This window comes from Eublepharis macularius, chromosome 11 (assembly GCF_028583425.1).
Source record: "Eublepharis macularius isolate TG4126 chromosome 11, MPM_Emac_v1.0, whole genome shotgun sequence".
In the NCBI taxonomy this organism is placed as follows: domain Eukaryota; kingdom Metazoa; phylum Chordata; class Lepidosauria; order Squamata; family Eublepharidae; genus Eublepharis; species Eublepharis macularius.
The window spans coordinates 62,640,018-62,656,508 of record NC_072800.1 but is presented as its reverse complement, the minus strand read 5'-3'; the positions used below and the strand labels follow the sequence as shown (position 1 = coordinate 62,656,508).

The window sequence follows — 16,491 nt, the reverse complement described above, 5'->3', positions numbered from 1 at the left end:
TTGTGTGGCTTTATTTCATTATATGATCAACAAGCTTGCTCACCAGATTAAAAGTCAGGCTTGCAAGGTGGTATACCATGATTTTTTTTTTACTGGTTAACAAGGTTACCTCTGTCTAGGCATGTTGATATCCAGAAACAAGCAATCACATTCCCCATTTCTGGTAAGATAAACCATATCCAAACACCTTGAGCCAACGATTATCAGAAAGTCAAATGTACAGGAGGAGTCGTTCCTATTGCACAACAGAAACTAGCCCAAAAACTCGCACATACCATGGTTTCTCTGCAGTTGTTGAAGAGGCAAATTATTTTCCCTTTTCTCTCTATTTTTGCTCTCAAACACCAAGCGCATCTAGTATGCAAACGCCTTTTTAAGTTTTGGCGCTATGATGTAGAGGTGAAAGAATCAATTTGATTTTAATTGAAATATCGAAGCTGGGGTGACATTTTTCGCCCTCTATAGTTGAGCGTTCTGCGTTGCAGAAGCCAATTTTATATCAAAATGAGAGCAAAAATTTCATCAGGTCATACTATGCCAATTTTTATTCCTGCTCTCAACGTAATGGGAAGGAAAGAGTGCACATAACTGAGCAGCGCAAGAGAAGATTTGAGCTAAACATCAGGGGTATCACCCGACTCATTCTATTCCCGAGATATGAAGCCAAAATCGCTCCCCTGGATCATAAGTCATAATAATGCAGAGCTTAGGTCAGACACAGAGTCCCCGTTGTTCTCCCCTGCCTTCTTTAAGACAGACAGGCTATCGGCAAGAACATCAGTAAAGATTGTGTGACCTCATGACGGAAGTCATAGCAATTTTTTTGGGGTGCTGGTGGAAAGTTGGTTCCTCTCGATGGTGCCTTTTTTTCATCTCCGATACTGGAAAAAAAATTAAAAATCTTTCAGGTGGTGGCAAGTCCTTCAATGACGGAGTAATGGGAAGATTTCTCATCCTCCTCATCCGTGTGTCTTCCCAATGACACAGTAATGCATGCATGCATGACCTCCTGTTTTCAAATGTGCAGTCTTTGGCTCCCTGCAAATCAAAACGCTCTTGCAGTGGTTTTGTGCTCCATTTCTCCAGCTGTCTCATCACAGGCACAATGGTAGACTGATTCCCAAAGAGACAATGACCCAAAAATGGTCGCTTGCATAACACATATCTGGAAGATCATTCGCAACGATCCCTTTAAAAGCTTTGCCCGCATGCATGCTGGAGAACCATGTTGACATTATGACAAATGATGTGAATGCAATGCTGATCCATTCATGTCATGTTTGTAGTGAAGTACGGTGGTTTGCTTTGAAGTACGATTTGTGATATGCATCACAAACACTTTTCACTTTCTGAAAGGTAATGGAAGTAGCAAGTGCACGTTTGGCTGATTGTCACAAGAAAAGTAACTGACACCTCCAAATCACATGCAAGTTTGAAAAAGGACAATGACTGATGACTCGCATAATTAATTGTTACCGTCCCTGTTACCAGCGTGCGAACAGAGGTGGCGGGGAGAGCGCCCAGAGAGGGGGGGCAGTTGCAGGCTGAAGCCTGCGATTCCCATCTCCTCCACTCACCCGCAGATGTCAGGGACGTCCCTGACACCTGCAGGCGAATGGAGGCAGCGTGGAGAGCAGGGAGAGGTTGCAGGCTGAAGCCTCCTCACCTGTAGGTGTCAGGGACGTCCCTGACACCTGCAGGCGAATAAAGGCGGCGGGGAGAGCAGGGAGGGCAGTTGCAAGCTGAAGCCTGCTGCCATATAATGTTTTAGTATCGGGGGGAGGGGGGTTCAGGGTGCATATGCTCTGTAAGACAAGTGCTGCAAATTTATCGCTGAACCTTGCCCTCCACAAGAGTATTTGAGCTTTTATTTTTTTTAAAAAGGGAGGGGCTGCAACACCCTCATGAATGAAAATTGGAATGTTGGAAGTGTTTCTGTATTCCTCAAGGGGAAAGACTATTTTGTAAGGAATTGTTTAACAAGTCCTGTTAAAAAGGTACAAGTAAGTATGTGCATTCTAGATTCAACAATAAAGGTTTACTGAGTATGAAAGTTTTATTTTAAAAAATTGTTTAAAAAGTCATCGTAAGCACTTGCACAAATGAGGTATTCGAAAAAATACTAACACAAACAAAAATAAATTAGAACCAAAACGGTTTCATAAGTAAAAAAAATGCAATATGCCAAGTTAACTGAACATTAAACATGCAAGGCAACTTTTTCCATACAGTATTCCAAACGAATATATAACAAGACTTTTATTTTCAAACTGAGTTATAGAGCAAGAGATGACAAACCCTAATTAAAACATTATCTGGGATCCAACAAGCTGTATTTTAGGTCGCCAGCCTTTCCGGTGCTGTGAAAGACTACAGCAAGAAGAGGTTCCAGTATCTCCAAAAAGCCCCAATGCATGTCTGCTTCTAGCTAGTTTAACTGTGGCCAATAAATGGCACTTGCTCCTATGTCGCCTACTAAAAATTACACACTTTTTATAGACAGAGTCTATAAATAACTTGATTTTATTCCAGTTTTGTACGTTTGCGTACACACATACACAAACCCTTATTACACAAAATAATTGTGCTGGCTCTCTTTGAGTGTTGGGTGAGGCAGTGTCATCCAGTGTCGTTCAATCAAGAGTCAGGGTCTTAAAAGTCAGGCAAAGCAGGGCTGTTCAGTCCAAGTGGCTTAGCAGCTATCCTACAGGTTGCATCCACGCCTAATAGCCTCTCTTGGTTGGTTTTATAGCTGCATGCCTAAGGGCCATGCTTGCAGTCAGCTGCTGTGGAGGAACCGTGCAACTACTCATCTCCATCATCAGCAAGCAGCTGGCGTCAGGGCCAGGAGACTTTGCCGTCTTGCCTGCAGCTCTGTTCTCAGCCTCCACCTGAGGTGCTCTAAGGGTATAAGGGATACTGGAGGGCTGGGAATGGCCGATTGAGGTTCATCGGCTGAACTAGTGCTGGAAGCTCTCGGTGGCTCTGCACCAGCTGTTGGCTGTGAATCCTGACAAGCCTGAAGCTCATTTTCCAGCTGATCAGCTTCTGTTAACTCAGGGCTGGCTACACATGGCTCCTCTTCCGAGGAATCCTTCCTATTGCTGAGCCCTGGCAGGCTCATGACAATAATATTCTCAAATAAAACATCAAAAAAGGATTTAACAAGGTAACTGCTATTTACATGTTTAACAAACAATGCAACTTCTGAAGTTCAATAAACTTAACATATTACACTCTTTACAACTCATCTACACATAAGGCATTTATTTATAATACAGGTATTATTGATGACATAGCCATTCTTATATTCAGTCATTTCTTTCACCAGAAATCAACTGGCTGCTTAATTTCATCAGCAGTTTCACGACGAGGCCTGCCTAAACACAAAATACAATTAAAAAGTCAGGATTTTCCAAACCCAAATAGCTGCCTGATTTAAACCCAAAGTAAACATACAAACATTTATCTTTATTCCAAACATTTAAAGCTGCAATCCTGAAAACAGCTGTCAGAGCTATCAGGACAGGAGTTTTTGACTGCATAAAAATTTGTCTTTTACATATATTGGTAAGAATTATTGGCAACTTAATCTTAGTTATTATATAAGTTTAATGTTAAAATGATAAAAACACCTCAACACATAACATCTAATATAATCCTTTATCTCACATTGTCCACAAACAATGTGGGAACATCTCCAAATGGAGCTGATGGACTCTTAGATATGGGCTCAGAGGTAATGCCAAATCATGGCTTGCTCCAGCACCGTGGGTTGTGTTCCAGATGTACATTCAGATAATGGTTTATATATTTTGAATTCTTGCCTGCTACAAAGCATCACTACATGTGTAGGATGTATTAATTTCTATTGAAGCTGAGCCCAAAGACTTGCCTCTTTGGAGATCTTCAGATTACACTTCTGGCACATTCCATCTAAAGTCGTATTTTACAGAGTTCTCCCTGCCATCCCACACACGCTGTATCATCTTGATAACTACATCCACATAGCAAATGCTGGTGGATCCAGATAAAATTGACAATTTTCACTAATTCCCCTTTTCTGTTGCAGAGTTCTCCCTCATGTAATTTCTCAGGGTCTCTGATTCACCAGGAGTAGCATTTTGTGGACATCAGTGAGGAGAAGGAGGAAAGTTCTGTCTACGGATGGAAAATTTTACAGTGCAATCCTAAGCAGAGTAAGTGCACTGGAATCAATAAGTTAGACTGGAGTGACTCTGCTTAGGACTACACTGTTATTTTGGACCTAACCCTAATTGTTTGTACATGATAGACATATATACACGGGTGGAATACCAATCAGATCTCAAGACGGTAATTTTCTTTAACTTAGAAGTAACAGGAGGAAATAATGATGGCCAGAAATGAGACAAGACTGAAACCAGGCTGCAAGGGAGGGGGGCAGCAGTGCTAGGACCCACAAGAGTGCTTTCATTTTTCACTCACTCTAGATTCCTGATTTTGAGGTATGGAGTTGTCCAAGGCCAAGGCAGTGGCTGAACCATGGTTTATTAGTTAGGATAAAATGCTAAACCAGAATCTAACTATGGTTTCTAAACCGGCTCGAACCATGGCTTCAAACTGTAAAACCACTCACAAACAACAGGCTTGTAGGTTCAGAGGTTCTTAATTTTATTTTACTTCATTTACACTCTGCCTTTCTCCCAAAAGAGAACCCAAAGTGGCTTACATAATTCTCCTTTCCTTCAATTTTTCCTCAAAACAAACCCTGTGAGAGATAGGTTACACTGAAAAGATTTTGTGACTGGTCGGGTGACCAAGTGAGCTTCCATGGCAGAGTGGGGAATCAAACCAAAGTTGACTAGATCCTACTCCATCTCTCTAGCCACTGCGCTACACTGGCTTAACATCTTAAATGTGTGAGACATGGAATGCAGATTGGTGGCCTCACACTGGTTGTTAATAGATTATGCTTCAATAAATGCTTATATTTGTTTCTAAGTCTGCAGGACCAAGAAAACCATCCTGGAAATAAGTATTCAACATTAACACAACAAGTGCAACATTATTGCCTTATCTCTTTTCTGAAACCTAAACAGCAATTTCTATTTGCCTTAAAAGTGGTTGTACGTATGTAGCCCTAGTGGTGGTAGAGAGTGCCGTCAAGTCATGGCTGATTTATGGCGACCCTGGTGGGGGTTTTATGGCAAGAGACTAACAGAGGTGGTTTGCCATTGCCTGCCTCTGCAGCTCTGGTCTTTACTGGTGATCTCCCATCCAATTACTAACCAAAGCCAACCCTGCTTAGCTTCCAAGATCTGTCAAGACTGAGCTTGCCTGGGCTATCCAGGTCAGGACATACAGGCCCCAGTATTTTATTTATTTGAACACAACATCCAGTAGCTTGCTTACCTGCTTTGTATGCACTATAAAGCTCATTTTGTTTTCCAGGCTATGAATCTGAAAACAGGTATCTGCATCTCCCAACTGCCACATAAAACAACCATATTTTAAACTTATAAGCAAAGCCTGTAATACAAAAGAAACAAACTGAAAGACCAGAATAAACTTTAAGTTTTTCAGCAGACAGTCTCTCCTCAGTACAAATCTTCCTTCCCCTTAGTTTATCTAAAATGGATGTCTAACACACATTTCTTGTCCTGTAACTAAAATGAAAAAGACAGTTTGATAATTTGTAATGAGAAATTTTCATGATAAAAAGATACCTCCATGAATATCTCACTGACAAAAATAGCTCACTGACAGAAATGTGCTACAGATTCTATGCTACTTATATTATACCCACTTTTAACAAAGTACTCTCCACAGAAAATATTTCTTCTTTGTGGACTCCAGGTATCACACTAATGGGAATTCCAACCCAAACAAAGAATAATTTTAAAAAAAGAGCCCTATCCAGAGGTACACTTGCAGCTTAGTGAAGCTATAATGCAGCATTTCCCTGTCAACAACCGCACTGTATACTTTCCTCAGGTAAAGGATAAGGAACTGCAAGTTCAGGAACTTGACTCCAATATATGTCCACTGTTCTCATTTTCCAAGTCATTTTCTCTATCAATACTTTGTACTGTAAGAGCCCTGTGGTGCAGAGTGGTAAGCTGCAGTACTGCACCCGAGTTCGATCCTGGCAGAAACCAGGTTCAAATACCTGGCTCAAGGTTGACTCAGCCTTCCATCCTTCTGAGGTCAGTAAAGTGTAGATGACCGGGGAAGGCAATGGCAAACCACCTCGTAAAAAGTCTGCCAAGAAAACATTGTGATGCAACGTCTCCCCATGGGTCAGTAATGACTCAGTGCTTGCACAGGGGACTACCACTTTGTACTGTAACATAGGGAAACTAAAAAGCAATTTGGGATTTTCTGAAATCAGCCTTTTAAAATAGTTATGTGCAGCAAGCATATGTCTTTGTTTCATATTGCATCGTCACAGGCAGTGTTTGCTACTTAAAATAGATATAAGGCCAGTGAACATACCTTGGTTTCCATATTGAGAAGATGCAGTCCTCTGACATTTACGCCTACATACACTCTGATGACTTTATGATTACTTGAGCTTGCTTTTGTGAACACTTGTCCAGTGAAAAAGGCAGCTCCATAGGTAGGGATCTCCCAACAGTTCTGCAAAAACATGCGCTGCAGGTGATGCATTTCTTTACTCACACCCTCACTAGTACTGAGACTCTGAAAATACAAGGCAACATGTCCACAAAAAGACAAGGTTTTAACTTTCGGTTTGATTCAGTTTCTTTAAACAACATAAAATGAGAGAAGTACTTTTTTAAAGGAAGCTACAGTACTATGTGCTCACTAGGGCTACACGTAGCAACTGTAAGGAATTCAGAAGTGGAGTAATTGATCACAAAGCTAAATTTTATTAATCATAAATAATGGGCTAAAACTACATACAAAGCAAAAGAGCCGGAGGAGTTAGCCGTGTTAGTCTGTAGTAGCAAAATTGAAAAGAGTCCAGTAGCACCTTTAAGACTAACCAACTTTACTGTAGCATAAGCTTTCGAGAATCACAGTTCTCTTTGTCAGATGCATCAGAAAGCAAAAGAGGTTTAACATCTTAATTCATTTATAGTATTTAATTTCATTTAAAATAGATTGGATACTGGCACCAAAGACAATGGCTGGAACCAGAACAGCATCTCTGTGAGTGCCAGGACTTCTGCCCACAGAGCATGATTCCCCCTCCTCCACGGTAGCCCCAAAATTCTGTACCTGTGAGATCCCTACTCCCCCAGGAACCACATAGTAGAGGGCATTTCAGACTGTTGGAGGAGGGGGGAGGAAATCACATTCTGCAGGCAGAAGCCCTTGTGCCCCTGCAGATATGCTAATCTGGATCTGACCAGTGCTGTTTCAAGCCAAAATAAACTTACCATCTCACATCTTTAAAAAATAAAACAAGTCAACATCAATGGCTAAACAATCAGTACTGGGTGCTATTCTGTCTCTGTTATATTACTGTCAATGTAACATTTCCAGAAAATAACAGGACATTTTTAAGGACAGGGTTTCCACAAATAGTGGATGGGTGTTCTCACCTTGTACTCATGAAGTATTCTGTTTGTCCAGTGTGGTGCCTTACTTTTTAATTTTGTGACTGGTACTATAGATTTTAAGTTTTCTTCACTGGAAATAAAACCACAAATATTGAATTTTTTACAATACTTTGATAGTTAATAAAACAAAACATTTTTGCCCTGATAACAGATCCTGCTGTACAGCAGAAAACCGCACACCTATTCCTGCATGAGATTATCTATCATTTTGTGCAAGTAGCCCTTATATTCTTTAGATTGTGAAGGCCTATGGCCACATACAATAAATTCGCATCCTACTGAATCCCTTATATTCAGCGTTGATTGCTGGAGAATAAAAGAATGCCTAAAATCAGAGACAGCTCCAATAAACTATTTGGTTCATGCTGTTCCTCAACTGCTAAATTACATCGTTTCCTTCAATGAGACCCAGTTTGGTGTAGTGGTTAAGAGCATAGGACTCTAATCTGGAAAACTGGGATAGATTCCTCACTCCTCCACTTGAAGCCAGCTTCTAGGAGCTCTCTCAGCCCCACCCACCTTACAGGGCATTTTGTTGTGGGGATAATGATAGCATACTTTGTAAACTGCTCTGAGTGGGTGTTAAGTTGTCCTGAAGGGCGGTATATGAACTGAATGTTAATATTATTATAATGCAGCATCCTTATCTTATATGTACACCTACCTCATCTTTACCACAAAGCACAGCAAACATCCAAAATAAAACACTGCAATAAAAAACTTAATTACTGTTACAGCGGATTAAAACCAGCCAGCTTTGTACATACTGAGCTCAATACTGAAGCTGCCTGCGCTCTGCTGACCAGGGAGGCTACTCCATCGCGGGCTGAGCTTTTCCACCTGCTCAGCCTCGCCCCCTGAGTGCTCTGGCCTTAAAGGAGCTGCTGCCGGGGACTGCTGCTGCTGAAGCTGCCTGTGCTCTGCTGACCAGGGAGGCTACTCCATCGAGGGCTGAGCTTTTCCACCTGCTCAGCCCTGCCCCCTGAGTGCTCTGGCCTTAAAGGAGCTGCTGCCGGGGACTGCTGCTGCTGAAGAACTGGTGCTGTTTATTGCTGCTTAGGATGTTTGTATGCTGTGATAAGGGGATGGATATGAGGAAGGCATCTGAGATAGGGCCAGGGATACCAGTCCTCTGGGGATGGGGGAGGTATGGCGGTGGGGCCTGGTTTAAAGGGAGAAGGTCACGGAGATGTGGAAAGGCTCGGTGCCCTTCTAACCTACGCCCCATCCCGAGGCACGCCGGTGTTGGAGCTAGGAAAAATCCTCCTTTGACACTGATGTTGTGCAATGCCAGGTCCATAAATAATAAGACCAGTATGCTGCATGATACTTTTATGGCAGCTAATATGGACCTGGTATGCGTGACCGAGACTTGGGTGAGGGAAGGAGAAACAGTTGCTCTTGGTGAGCTGACCCCCCCAGGTTATGTGGTCCTTCATCAGTCACGAACTGAGGGTCGGGGGGAGGGGTGGCAATCCTTGTCCGGGAGGGTTTCTCCTTCAAGCTGCTTCCCGCCCCGAAGATCTCTGGCATTGATTGTGTGGGCCTAGTGTGGAATGCCGAGGAGAGTTTGGCTGTCTGCTTGGTGTACCGACTGCCCAGCGCACCAGCAGACGCCTTACCGCGCCTGCTAGAGGTGGTTGCTGGGTGGGCCTTGGAGTACCCCAGGTTGATGGTGCTGGGGGATTTCAATGCCCATGTAGATGATGCCACCTCGATACAGGCCACGGACCTGGTGTTAGCCATGGCAACACTGGGACTCTCCCAGTTTGTATCGGCACCCACACATGAAGCAGGCCACACGCTAGATCTGATCTTCGGGATGGGATTGGATGTGGTTCTGGATAAAGTAGAGTTGGTGCCATGGTCAGACCACGCGGTTGTGAAGGCCCGGCTGGGTGTGCCACCCCCCTCCTGCAAGGGCGGTGAGCAAATTTATGCTCGCCCGCGGAGACTTATGGACCCAATTGGGTTCCAGAATGCTCTGCGGGAACCAATGCTCCACGGTGGTTCATTAGATGAGCTAGTGGAGGGCTGGCAAGTCCGGCTCTCTGAGGCCATCGATGAAATCGCCCCCCGTCGTCCTCTTTGCTGCCGGAATCGCCGGGCTCCTTGGTATACAGAGGAGCTGCGGCAACAGAAACGGGAGCTAAGACGACTTGAACGCGTGTGGCGGCGATCTCGTGACGAGGAAGCAAGAACATCTTATAGGCTGTTTATGAAGTCCTATGAGATGGCAGTGAAAGCTGTGAAGAAAGAGTATTATGCAGCTTCCATCGCATCAGCTAGCTCTCGCCCAGCTAAATTATTTAATGTGGTCCGTTCATTGGTCTCCCAATCAGGTGGAGACCATCAAAAGTTGAATTTGGAGATAAGCTGTGAGGCTTTTGCGAGCTTTTTTACTGATAAGATCTTGCTTCTCCGCCGCGACTTACCAGCCACAGTTGATACAGTAAATGAACTAGAGGCCCCTTGGCCGTCTTCGGGACCCATATTAGATCATTTCAGCCCTCTTTTCGGGGAAGAGGTGGACAGGATTCTGCATGTGGTACGGCCTACCACGTGCCCCTTGGACCCGTGCCCGTCATGGCTGGTGAAAGCCAGTGTTGACGGGCTTCGGGATTCCTTGGAGGCAATTATAAACCTGTCCTTGAGCTCTGGGGGTTTTCCCAAGGCGCTGAAGGAAGCTGTGGTACGGCCTCTTCTGAAGAAATCATCATTAGATCCTGCTGACCTGCTCAATTACCGACCAGTTTCCAACCTTCCATTTTTGGGGAAGGTGATTGAGCGGGCGGCAGAGAAGCAACTGCAGAATTTCCTGAAGGAGACCTCAGCCCTAGACCCCTTCCAGTCTGGTTTCCGCCCGGGACATGGGGTCGAGACATTGTTGGTCGCCCTCACAGACGATCTCCGCAGACATCTGGATCAGGGCGGATCAGCACTGCTGATTTTGCTGGATCTGTCAGCAGCGTTTGATACAGTCGATCATGAGCTTTTGACCCACCGCCTTGCCGATGTGGGGATTCAGGGGACAGCACTGCAGTGGCTGGTCTCCTTTCTCCATGATCGGGGACAGAGGGTGGCGCTCGGGGAGAGGGTGTCATCTCGTAGGCCACTGGTTTGTGGTGTGCCACAGGGAGCGATACTCTCTCCATTATTATTTAATATCTATATGCGCCCCCTCGCCCAGCTGGTGCGGAGTTTCGGGCTTGGGTGTCACCAATATGTGGATGACACCCAACTTTATCTGTTGTTGGACGGGCAGCCTGGATCGGCCCCTGATGCCCTGGAGCGTGCTTTTGAGGCTGTGGCTGGTTGGTTGAGACAAAGTCGGCTGAAATTGAATCCCACGAAGACGGAGGTCCTGTATGTGGGTCGTGGGGAGATGGCTTTGGGACCTCGGTTTCCTACACTTGATGGGGCAGCACTTACACTGGCCCCGAGGGTTAGGAGCCTGGGGGTGATTCTGGATTCCTCCTTGAAGATGGAGGACCAGATCACTGCAGTTGCCAGGTCTTCCTTTTATTATCTTCGGCAGGCCAGGCAGCTTGCCCCTTATTTGTCTCCCCGTGACATGACTACAGTGGTCCAAGCAATGGTCACCTCTAGGTTGGATTACTGTAACGCGCTCTACGCTGGGCTTCCCATAGGCCTGATCCGGCGGTTACAGCTGGTACAGAATGCAGCAGCGCGGGTCATTGCTGGAGCACCGGTGTGGGAGCATATTACACCGGTGCTACGCCAGCTGCATTGGCTGCCAGTGGAGTACCGAATCAGGTTGAAGGTTTTGGTGTTAACCTACAAAGCCCTACGCGGACTGGGACCGACGTATCTGAGGGACCGTCTCTCACCATATGAGCCCCGGAGGACTCTCCGCTCTGGCGGAAAACATCTTTTAAGTGTCCCTGGCCCTAGGGAGGCCCGCCTGGCGTCGACCAGGGCCAGGGCCTTTTCAGTCCTGGCCCCGACCTGGTGGAATGCTCTGTCTTGCGAGACAAGGGCCCGGCAAGATTTGCTTGCATTTCGCCGGGCCTGTAAGACAGAGCTATTCCGCCAGGCATATGGCTAACGCCGGGCAGTGCCCGCCCCCCCCGTGAAGGGGGGGTTAAACCATCACCCCTATGCAAACACAGAGGCATGTATGAACCACTATGCAGCATGAATTGTTATATTTAATGTTTTTAAATGTTTTTAAATGTATTATTTAATGTTTTTAAATGTTTTTAAACATGTTTGTATTTGTTATCCGCCCTGAGCCTGCGAAAGCAGGGAGGGCGGAATATAAATATAATAAATTAAATTAAATTAAATTAAATTAGAAGGATGGCTGAAGCATAGACTTTTGCTACATGTAAACAACTGCTATTGTAAGATTTCATTCAAAACATTTATACTCCAACTTGCAGTTTTAAGAACCTTCAAGGCAGCAAACAAATATGAAATTACTAGACTCAAAATAACAGTAATAACATAACAATAAAACAGAACAACATAGTGACAAAGAAATCAGTTGGTAGAAGACCAGGAAAATAAGGTTGTCTTCACTTGGCACAGGAAGAACCACAAGTAAGTTCCAAACCTGCCTGTGCTAGAGGATATACTACAGCCATGGCACCACCCATGAAAAGTTCTTGTCCTTGTGTTGCCAGTCTAGTAAGGTCTAAAAAGAAGAGTTTTTGAAGATCATCTCGGTGACTGGGCAAATTCATATGGGAACAGAGAAACATTCAGATACTCTAGTTGCAAACTACAGTATATAGAACTTTCAAGATCAGAACCAGAGCTCTAATTATGCCCAGAAGCCAGAGAAGATCTTTAAATACTGACAAGACATGTTTTGATCAGAATAGTCAGCTAGATTTCCTGAAGTCTGAAGTACAGCGGACTACTGATGGAACAGAATAACTACTACAAAAATATAACATAGTACATATTACAGCTGCAATCTTAAAATCACTTACAATCAACAGGACTTGTTTCCATGTAAATGTATTCAGAAGTCCAGAGTTTTAAAAAAAGTTTTTCTGTTCCTAGCACCAAGTCCCTGCTTTTTATTCCCCTCCATCTGGGAAAGTGATCTACAAACAGACAAAACAAAGCGTGGCACGCACAGGAAGCACATCCAAACCAGCCAGCCAATAATCCCTATTTCCTAATGAGTAGCTGGTGACAAATACAGCATGTGAAAGATGAGTTAGAACTTTAATTTGTGGATAAAATTCTGCCTGTCTCTTGATAGAAATTAAACAAGGAAAACATATGGTGATAATGTAAGTTAACAGCACGACCTGTCAAGTAGTATCTAGACCTGTAATGATATGTTCAGTTAAATGCAAATTTTATTAAATGTCAGGTGAATGTCCCAATTGTTTTACTTTTGTTCATTACGCAGATGATCATTAAGTCCTTTGATAACAATTGTTACATGAACATTTTTTGCCTCCATCCAACAGCAAAAAATATAACCTAAAACAACTAAGGGCAAAGAAGAGCAGAAAGGATAAGGTACTACATAGTGAAACTTACAAAATAAATATTATTATTAAGTGAATGTCATTACAAGTGTGAAGACATATTTATCAATATACAAAAAATTACTTGATAGAAAACAGAAACAGGAAAAAACCAAACCTAAGTCTCCCTTCATTTTTTTCTAGTTTCCCACAGACTATATGTGTAAGTAAGTAATCTGTGTTCAAACGCTGGTTGTATGATTATGCTAGAGACGTGGTGTAGTAGTGGTGTATTATGCCTGGGGAGACCAGATTGGAAAGCCCTATTCAGCATGAAATTCACTGGGTGACCTTAAGCTATTTGCTCTCTCTCAGCCTAACTTTCCTCACAGGGTTGTTGTGAGGCTTAAATGGAAGATAAGAGAACTATGTATTGGATCCTGAACTCATTAGAGACAGGCTGGGATAAAAGTGCAACAAAGCAAACAAATACATACTTTTACGCATTTAATACATTTTTAGCCCACATTTTTCCTGTAAAGGACTCAAGGCAACCAGCATCACCGCCATCTTGACTGGGTTGATCTCCCTCAGCCCCTTGACCACAGCTGATGGAGACTGGCCTAAAAGTAGCAATGGATGCTTCTGGAGGCTTAGCTAAATGACACCTTACTCCAAAACTTTGAATGATCTCATGCAATGGTCTTGCGGTATTATAAAGCATGGATGATAAAACTAAATCCTATAGAAAACCACAGATTAAAATCCCTTGCCACTGATTGCGAATCTCTGATCACAACCTTCTGAACCTAGTCTCTTAAGAAAGATTTAAACTATTCAAGTACTTTCCTCTTGCTCTCCTCAGGCCAAGCTCTGTAATAAAACTGAGTGATCGACCATGTCAAAGGCAGCTGGGAGATTCAGCAAAATTAGTATCAATCTGCATGTGCAGTTTGTTCCAAAATAGGCTTCAAGTGGGACTAAAAAGGCTTAAGGAGAAAATAAAAATGTTCCTACTATGTGAATTCTCACAGTGCAATCCTAAGCAAAGTTACTCCAGTCTAAGCTCATTCATTTTAATAGGCGTAGACTGGAGGAGCTGTGCTTAGGATTGCACTATTAATTGCACCTGGCTCAAGGCCCTCTTCATTTCAATTAAATTATTTTCTTGAAGAGGTTCTTATTATAACAACAACCACAACATTTGATTTATGTACCGCCCTTCAGGACCACTTAACACCCACTCAGAGCGGTTTACAAAGTATGTTATTATTATCCCCATAACAAACACCCTGTGAGGGGGATGGGGCTGAGAGAGCTCCTAGAAGCTGTGACTGACCCAAGGTCACTCAGCTGGCTTCAAGTGGAGGAGTGGGGAATCAAACCCGGCTCTCCAGATTAGAGTCCCACGCTCTTATCCGCTACACCAAACTGGCTCGTGTGGGTCCTGAGTTACCAATTGAAGACAGACGTTCTAGAGTAAGCCATCTACTCATTTAGAATCTTTTCATTTCTCCTGAATAATTTAATTTTGAAAGAAAATAACAGAAAATTCACTCACTTGAGGAAACCTTGTTTGTGTTTTTTACTTTCATAATTTCCATAGACTATCTGCAGCAGCAGACTTGCAAGAGTTATCAGCTTGGCATCAGGGGAGGTGTAGAAGCCTTTGAGCAAATTGTACCTTGCCTCATCAAATAGGATAAGAATAGCCAGTGGATCCTCAATCTACAGCATAATAAACAAGCAAGCCAATCAACAAACAAATTTAGCAAATATAATTGCAGAATCACTAATTAAATAAGCATCAAAGCTGAATTTCTCATCTACTGAAGTTTACTTTGTTAAGCAAAACTAATGCATGTATGAAGTTATATTCCAAGCGCCAGTCAAAGGCTTTGGGTAGAAAACGACAATTCAGAACTAAATATGTCTAATTTTAATTAAAAATTTAAACAATATAAGTAATAAAATCCTGCCCTCCCCTAGTTCAATTATCTCATATTACAATGAATGTTAACCTTTCCAATTTATCCAAGGGCCATACATGACAACTGTTTTCAGTAAATATCCAAGGCTCATACTTCTGTTTAGTTTCTCATGGTGAAAAAAGTTTTATATTATCATTAAGGCTTTCATTGCTTAAATCAAACATTACAGTTTACCAAAACTGCATGGGTATATAAACTTGGTCCCTTTTGCATCAAATTTGATGGAAAAGATGCTTAAAGACTGGTTTCCTTTTCAGTTTACAAATCAACCAGAAAATTTGCTTTTCATTGTGTTACTAGTACTACTGTAACCTTCTTTTAGTAAGAGGAACTATAATTTGGTAATAATCAGGTAAAAAACAGTGTCAGTGCATCTTTTACATTTGGTTCTTGCATCACACCGAGTCCTAAAACTTGTATTTTTAAATCCAAAGTGGCTCTGGTATATTACTGTATTACAGAATAAATATTCTACATCTTATGTTATGGTAATTTAAAAGTATATCCCAAGTATTGGGAATGGCCATTCTTTGCCTGAGACTGGCCACTGCCAGTCAGAACCAATACCGAGCCAAAAGGACCAATGGTTCCATATGCTCATCATGTGTTCCTATAGCATTTCTGCTTTATAAGACAGTTGCTCTCTTTCTGGAAAGATCACTCGATTAGAAAGACGGTGGATTTGAACCTGTATTTGATATAGTAGAACATGTAATGACAACCTTCTTTTCAACCACCAGAGGAAGTCTCACATCCCTCCTCAAGAAAAGCTGTGGAGTTTCCCTTTGAGGATCCAAGTTTGTCAGTTCAGTGAGTATTTCAGGCCAGTCCCGGACATGCTGCAGAGGTTTGTGATATGGCTTCAACTGGAGACCTGTACAACAAACGCAAACAATGTAAGTACGTGTGAATACTGTACTTTAGAAAGTTTAACTTGAACGTTTTTTTAAAAAATTAAACATTTTATATATATGAACTTAATGACAATTAATTCAATCTCTATTGCATTTTCAACCATTCTGCCAGCATTCTCATGTACTATTGAATAGGATGACATCTTAATTGAAAATGCAGTCATTTTTACTGTATAAAATCACTGTCTTTAAACACACTCTTAACAGTCTATAAAATAATAGGATTCTTTTTAAAAAAGCAATGCAATGCTTATTAGGACCCTGATAACCTACGAAAGTTCTAAACTACTTCAGAAAAACCATTAATAATATAGTAAACAACAAACATCTTACGGTATTTTATAGTTTAACAAGTTTTTAATGTAGCATAAGCTTTCATGGAGCCTTCTTCGCCTGTTCACAGAAGCTAAAGCACAAATGTCTACCTCTGCTCCCCCTGGGTTGGAGTCTGGGGGTATTGCCCCCACCGGGGGCACTGCCTCCAGCCTCAGTGGGCCAAATGAGCCTCAGAATTGAGAGAAGGGGATTTTGGACCCACCCTGATCCCTCTCTCCCCTAGCAA

The 16,491-nt window shown here is 42.7% G+C and overlaps 1 protein-coding gene across 3 annotated transcripts in view; it reads right to left on the bottom strand.

The window, feature by feature from the left end:
• Nucleotides 1-2,505: 2,505 nt before the first annotated feature.
• KRIT1 (KRIT1 ankyrin repeat containing) overlaps nt 2,506-16,491 on the bottom strand; it is a 42,101-nt gene continuing 28,115 nt past the window's right edge. The window contains exons 12-17 of one of the 3 annotated variants that reach the window (XM_054992100.1): nt 15,738-15,889; nt 14,586-14,752; nt 7,554-7,641; nt 6,478-6,684; nt 5,395-5,511; nt 2,506-3,380 (exon numbers count right to left, since the gene is read on the bottom strand). In XM_054992100.1, coding sequence (XP_054848075.1) covers nt 3,312-3,380; nt 5,395-5,511; nt 6,478-6,684; nt 7,554-7,641; nt 14,586-14,752; nt 15,738-15,889 — 800 coding nt within the window. In that variant the 3' untranslated portion in view covers nt 2,506-3,311. Of the gene's footprint in view, nt 3,381-5,394; nt 5,512-6,477; nt 6,685-7,553; nt 7,642-12,532; nt 12,650-14,585; nt 14,753-15,737; nt 15,890-16,491 lie in introns of those variants that run through there. The other 2 variants (XM_054992101.1, XM_054992102.1) reach the window with 2 other exon arrangements.